Source organism: Leptonychotes weddellii, chromosome 6 (assembly GCF_054177405.1).
Source record: "Leptonychotes weddellii isolate Sample4059 chromosome 6, ASM5417740v2, whole genome shotgun sequence".
In the NCBI taxonomy this organism is placed as follows: Eukaryota; Metazoa; Chordata; class Mammalia; order Carnivora; family Phocidae; genus Leptonychotes; species Leptonychotes weddellii.
This window is the reverse complement of record NC_138374.1, coordinates 24,682,778-24,688,863: the sequence shown is the minus strand read 5'-3', so window position 1 is coordinate 24,688,863 and position 6,086 is coordinate 24,682,778. Positions and strand designations below refer to the sequence as shown.

The window sequence follows — 6,086 nt, the reverse complement described above, 5'->3', positions numbered from 1 at the left end:
CTTTTTTTTTTTAAGATTTTATTTATTTATGTGAGAGAGAGAGCATGAGAGGGGGGAGGGTCAGAGGGAGAAGCAGACTCCCCGCCGAGCAGGGAGCCCGATGTGGGACTAGATCCTGGGACCCCAAGGATCATGACCTGAGCCAAAGGCAGTTGTCGCCCAACCAACTGAGCCACCCAGGCGCCCCTAGAATTTACCGTTCTAACCATGTTTAAGGATGCAGTTCTGTGGCATGAAGTATATTCACATTGTTGTGCAGCCATCACCATGAGCCATCTCCAGCACTTCTTCATCTTCTTCAGCTGAAACTCTGTACCTGTTAAACACTAACTCCCCCATTCTCAGCCTCTGGCAACTACAATTCTACTTTCTGTCTTTATGAATTTGATTACGGCAGGAATGTAATCACCTAAGTGGAGTCATACAATATTTGTCCTTTAGTGACTGGCTTATTTCACTTACCATCCACTTACTTCACTTCAGTGTCCATCTGTGTTGTATGTATCAAGGCTAAATAGTATTCCACTGTTTGTATGCATACATCACATTGTGTTTATCCATTCATCTGTTGATGGACACTTGGGTTGCTTCCATTTGTTTAGCTATTGTGAATAATCCTGCTGTGAACATGGGGGTACAAATATTCAAGTCCCTGCTTTCACTTCCTTTGGTCACAGGATGGTATCTAAACAAATATTTCATCATCTAGGATTTTGTTAGGTTTTTTTGTTAGTAGCATCACAAAACAATGTTGTTGGTCTTTTTTCCCCAAACCAAATAATAATAAACAGTAATAATGTTAAGTGTATGGATACATCTTGTCAAACCTCTCCTATAGATTTACCCTCCTGATGGATGTGTGGCTGTGAGGAGGATGTTACCTCCCTCCCACGAGAAAGCACTGCTATTGGTAATAAGAACCCAATACTCCAAATTTTTTCCAGAATTTATGCTCGTTATGGAAATATGAAAAATAAGTAAAATCACCCATCAACTACCATCTAGAGATAATCATAATTTACTTTTTAAAAAAATATTTTCTTTATTAGAGCACAAACGGGGTATGGCAGAGGGAGCAGGAGAAGCTCCCTAAATAAAAATCTTAAAAAAAAAAATGGGGCACCTGGGTGGCTCAGTCGTTAAGCGTCTGCCTTCGGCTCAGGTCATGGTCCCGGGGTCCTGGGATTGAGCTCCGCATTGGGCTCCCTGCTCTGAGGGAAGCCTGCTTCTCCCTCTCCCACTCCCTGCTTGTGTTCCCTCTCTCGCTGTGTCTCTTTCTGTCAAATAAATAAATAAAATCTTTAAAAAAAAAAAAAAAAGATTTTTATTTAGTATTTTAGAGAGAGAAAGAACGAATGGAGGGAGGGGCAGAGGGAGAGAATCTCCAGCAGACTCCCTGCAGAGCCCAGCGCAGCGCTCCATCCCACAACCCCACAACCCCAAGATCATGACCTGAGCCGGAAACAAGAATTGGACGCTCAACTGACTAAGCCACCCAGGCACCCCCGTAATTTATATTTTCATGCATAAACTTCCATATTTCTTCCATGCATGTACACTCATACATGTATTTTTTTTTTACCAAAGTATACTAATAAAATTGTTTATTATCGGGGCGCCTGGGTGGCTCAGTCGTTAAGCGTCTGCCTTTGACTCAGGTCATGATCCCAGGGTCCTGGGATGGAGCCCCACGTCCGGCTCCCTGCTCCGCAGGAAGCCTGCTTCTCCTTCTCCCACTCCCCCTGCTTGTGTTCCCTCTCTCGCTCTCTCTCCCTCTAATAAATAAATAAAATCTTTTAAAAAAATTGTTTATTATCCACATATATACATTTACATATATACCTATAGAGTAAATATGTATTAGAATAAAGTACAGATAATTATTATATAATCTTCGGGTAAGGGAGGAAATTCTGAGCACAACTCCTGGGTAGTAACCACAAAGGAAAAAATAGTTGACTATATAAAAATTAAATGGTTAATATCATAAAGGTCAATCAGATTAGTAAGAAAAAGATGAATACCCAAATAAAATATGCTAAGGTCTAAACAGGTAATAATATTCACTAGAAACATGACCAATAAACCTTTGGAACGGTGTTCAACCTTACAAATATTTAAAGCTATAGACATTATCCTAGTATGGTTATTAGAGCATGGAATTTGGCCTCAAATGAGCTTAAGTCTGGGTTTGTCCTTTCATAGCTTTATGAACTTGGACAAGTTACATGACCTTTAAGCCTCAGTTTCCCTCATTTGTAAAATACGAGTAATGGGGGCAGATAGGATTATTTTGAGAATTCAATTCAATAAAACACATAAAATGCCTGGCCAGTAGTAAGCACTGTATCCTGCCTGGACTCAAGATGGACTCCAGGGGGAGAAGAGGGTCAGGCCAGAAACCTTCAGCTACTCACAGGCAGCACCTTTTATCCCACTCCTGACAGGAAAACCCCTTCCAGCTCTATTAGCCATCCAAATGATTTAGGGTGCTGAGAAGCCCTGCAAATTTGGAGATGAGTTTCCCTAGAATACAAATTAGGAATGACTCAAGGGAACTGTGTCCAGGGGAATGAATTAAATGGGAAAAAGTCTTGGTAGATCAGATACAGTTGCAAATTTTAGGTAGTGACTCCTTTAGCTGCTCCTTGGAGCTCTTATTTATCAAGTGTAGGTTGGGTACCTGTCCCTGTTATTAGGCTCACTGAGAAGCCTATCTATGTCAACTCACCCATTTGTAAAAATAGGGGAAATTACACAGTCACTTTAAAAAAAAAATACGATTATAATATATAGGTGGAAGAGTTGGGCTAGAAAACTCCCCTGGATTCTTGTATTCTTTCAATGAAAGTTGAATCAATGTTCATTCTTTCAATTAATACTTAGTTGAGCTCCTAACATATGCCAGGTACTATGCTTGGTGTTAGGGAAACCATAGGCAAGCAGGATAAAACCCCTCCTATCTAATAGAGACAGGCGATAATCAAAGAATCACAAATCGTAACAGAGGTAAGTGCCATGAAGAAAACATAAGAGGACTAACACGTGGCTGTGTGCTAGGAATGGCCTAGAGACGTGCAGAAGGCACAGCAATGATGTGGCTAGATGGAGTGCTTGGTCAGGAAACCCAGTTCAATATCCTGAGCACATAGGCTTGGTTTTAGGAACTGGGGAGACAAAGATAAATACGGCACTGTTCCTGGAGAGAGGATGCTCTTTAAAAAAAGTACTATATGATAAATGCTCCACTATGGATATGAATAAAGCACTAGGGAGGCCCAAACAAATAAGGAAGTGATGAATTTTGCCAGGGTGGCTAAAGACTTCCCAGTGGAGTGACATTTGAGCTGGGTTTTGAAGGGCAAGGAGTTCAACAGATGAGAAGAATTATGGAGCTTTGCTGATAGAGGGAACAGCAGAGCAAAGACACGTTCAGAGAAAGCTGCAGAAAGGAAAGGCGTCCTGGGACTTGTCTTAAAGTAGCGGTGGGCAATGATTGGTAAGGAGTTCATGGGAGGGTTTCTCATGCCCAAGCCCAAGGCTGTTGGTATTTCCCAGGTAGATCCCTTGATGTGCAAGGCGCAAGGTAAGAAGAGGCGTGAAGGTAAGGCACTCTGCTTTGTGCGTAGGGAGAAGGAAGGTGCACTATTTGTTCCCAGATGGAAAGGAAATGGCCGAAGAATATGATGAGAAGACAGGCGAACTACTTGGTAAGTGACAGGGGCTTCCACTGGGCCCATAGGAACACTTGGGGTGTCCTAAAGCACGGGTAAGCAGTTCTCGCCTGAGGCTTGCGGGAGGAACTGAGCACCAAAGGTGGAAGCCAGGGGAGACTGAGGCCCTCAAGGCAAGACTGTTCCTGAGAATAATGTGAGGTCAGGGCTGGCCACCAGGGGTGGAGTGGGCGTCCGCTTGAGGGGTAAACTCTACCAGACCCCTAGATCAGTGAGTGTGTGAGAAAGTCTTCTGTAGGGAAACTGCTGGGATAGAACTATAGAGAGAGGGGCGCCTGGGGGCTCAGTCGTTACGCATCTGCCTTCGGCTCAGGTCATGATCCCGGGGTCCTGGGATCGAGCCCCGCATCGGGCTCCCTGCTCAGCGGGAAGCCTGCTTCTCCCTCTCCCGCTCCCCCTGCTTGTGTTCCCTCTCTCGCTGTGTCTCTGTCAAATAAATAAATAAAATCTTAAAAAAAAAAAAAAAAAAGAACTGTAGAGAGAAGGCAGAATTGGAAGTGGGCCTCTACTCCAGGCTGAGTGGGTAGAGTTAAGGGCAGGCTTTAACTGCAGTTGTTTTGCTTGTTTGTTTGTTTGTTTTCTGAAGCCACAGCCGCAGCAGGTACTGGTCCAGGCTCAGAGGCTGCACTGTTAAATCTGACCCTTGCCTTGGAAAATGTCTGAATCAGAGGGGGTCCTGAGTAGAAATGGGGATTTTGCAACATTGTTGTTTTCATTCCTGCAGCTCTTTTCCTCTAACACTAGTCTCATGAATAGGGGCTCCAGCTCAGATTTCTGGAAATTACTTGATTTGTCCATCCTCTGTGCCCAGGTATGCACATCAGCATTAACGGACTTCCCAGAGCTAGGTGGCTGCTGATTTGACCCAGGGCCTGGGGCTCTCAGCAGTGGGAGTTGGTCTCTTTATTAAGTTCCACCTGAAATGCTAAATCCAATGGTGGAATCATGGCTTGGGTTATTTTCTTGTCATTATTCTTGACTTTAATTTCTTCGTGGGCCTGATCGACAGGTAGTATTGGCAAGGGAATTTATTTTTCCCTTTTTCTGACAGCTCATAAATGTCTAGAACCAACAACACGGATTACACTGGTTTGCATTTTCTTAGTCTCCAGTCTTAAAACGTGTGTCCTGCGCATGTTCAGTCGCAGAGTGAAGTGTTGATCCCTCCTTATTATGAGCTGCTTGGGTTCCAGTCCCAATTGGTTTAGTCTGGTGCTATTAAAAATCTTGATGTGTTTAGCATATGACACTGATTTGGTGGAAACCAATACAGTAGTAATATCCTCACAATGCATTGTAATTTATAGCGCTCCCAGGGGGTGACAGCCTTGGAATGCCTAACAGGGGCGAGTTTATAAAAGCAGAGGTCACGTGGGCTAAGCACCACCATTGCCAGGCCAGTTCCTCCCCGCAGCCCCCAGCACCACCTCTCTCCTCCACTCAGAGCAAATAACCCACCTAGAGCTGCTGTGGCCATAAAAACAAGCAAACAAATAACCCCCAGCCTCTTCATTGTGCTTGGATATGAAATTAAAATGAAAAACAAGTTTTGGTACCTTCCTCTGTAGCATCCCACATTAACCTGTCACTTCTCTTGGCAGGTGGGGAATAGACAAGGGCCTACAAACTCCTTTTTTTCTTAAAAGCAGAAATGGAGATTGATAGAACACTGGCTAAACTTTACCTAATAATGATATTAATACCATAACTTTTATTAGGCACCGTGCTAAGTGCTTTATATGAGTTATCTCACTGAATCCTCATTACAGCCTGGTGAGGTATGCACTGTTGTCCCCTTTTACAGTCAGAAAAAAATGGAAGCTCTAAGAGGTTAAGCACCTTGCTCAGAATTCCATAGCTGGTTAGTTTCTGAGTTAGGATTTAAGTCTGAGTCTGCCTGGTTAAGAGTCCATGCTGTAATGCACAGCAACATACTATTGGGAGTTGAGAATATTTAATCCTGCTCTCTCTTCTTCTTAAATTTTGTTCCCCCCAGAATGACTGAGAGGGGCTGGTGGGAGCAGGACAGAGATGGGCAAACAGGAACACCCCACTCAAACCACTGGACCCTTTGAACAGCTGGTCCTTCTCTTACCCATCTCCAACCACTCCACCCTACCCCCACCAGCTGCCCTTGCAAAATTATTAATTTTTAAGTATAAACAATCTCAGGGCCTGAACTAACTTGAGCTCTCGAGCACTCTCTGAAGTAAAATACGGACAGGGTTGTGATGGCCACAAATGGGAATCGTTTCCATTTTTCCAGCTAACTATACAAATTTGATAATTGGCTAAACTGGTTTTCTGTTAGAGAAACCCAGAAAGTAATTTGCCAGTGGTGCATCTGTGTAG

General features: G+C 43.6%; 1 protein-coding gene across 5 annotated transcripts in view; it reads left to right on the top strand.

Annotated features, from left to right (window-relative positions):
• The window catches only part of DPCD (deleted in primary ciliary dyskinesia homolog (mouse)), an 18,171-nt gene that overhangs the window by 1,682 nt on the left and 10,403 nt on the right, over window positions 1-6,086 (top strand). For 2 of the 5 annotated variants that reach the window (XM_081822876.1, XM_081822873.1), the window contains exon 2: window positions 3,630-3,710. The exons of 1 other annotated variant lie outside the window; for it this stretch is intronic. In XM_081822876.1, coding sequence (XP_081679002.1) covers window positions 3,630-3,710 — 81 coding nt within the window. Of the gene's footprint in view, window positions 1-1,814; window positions 3,500-3,558; window positions 3,711-6,086 lie in introns of those variants that run through there. 2 more of the 5 variants (XM_081822874.1, XM_081822877.1) reach the window with 2 other exon arrangements.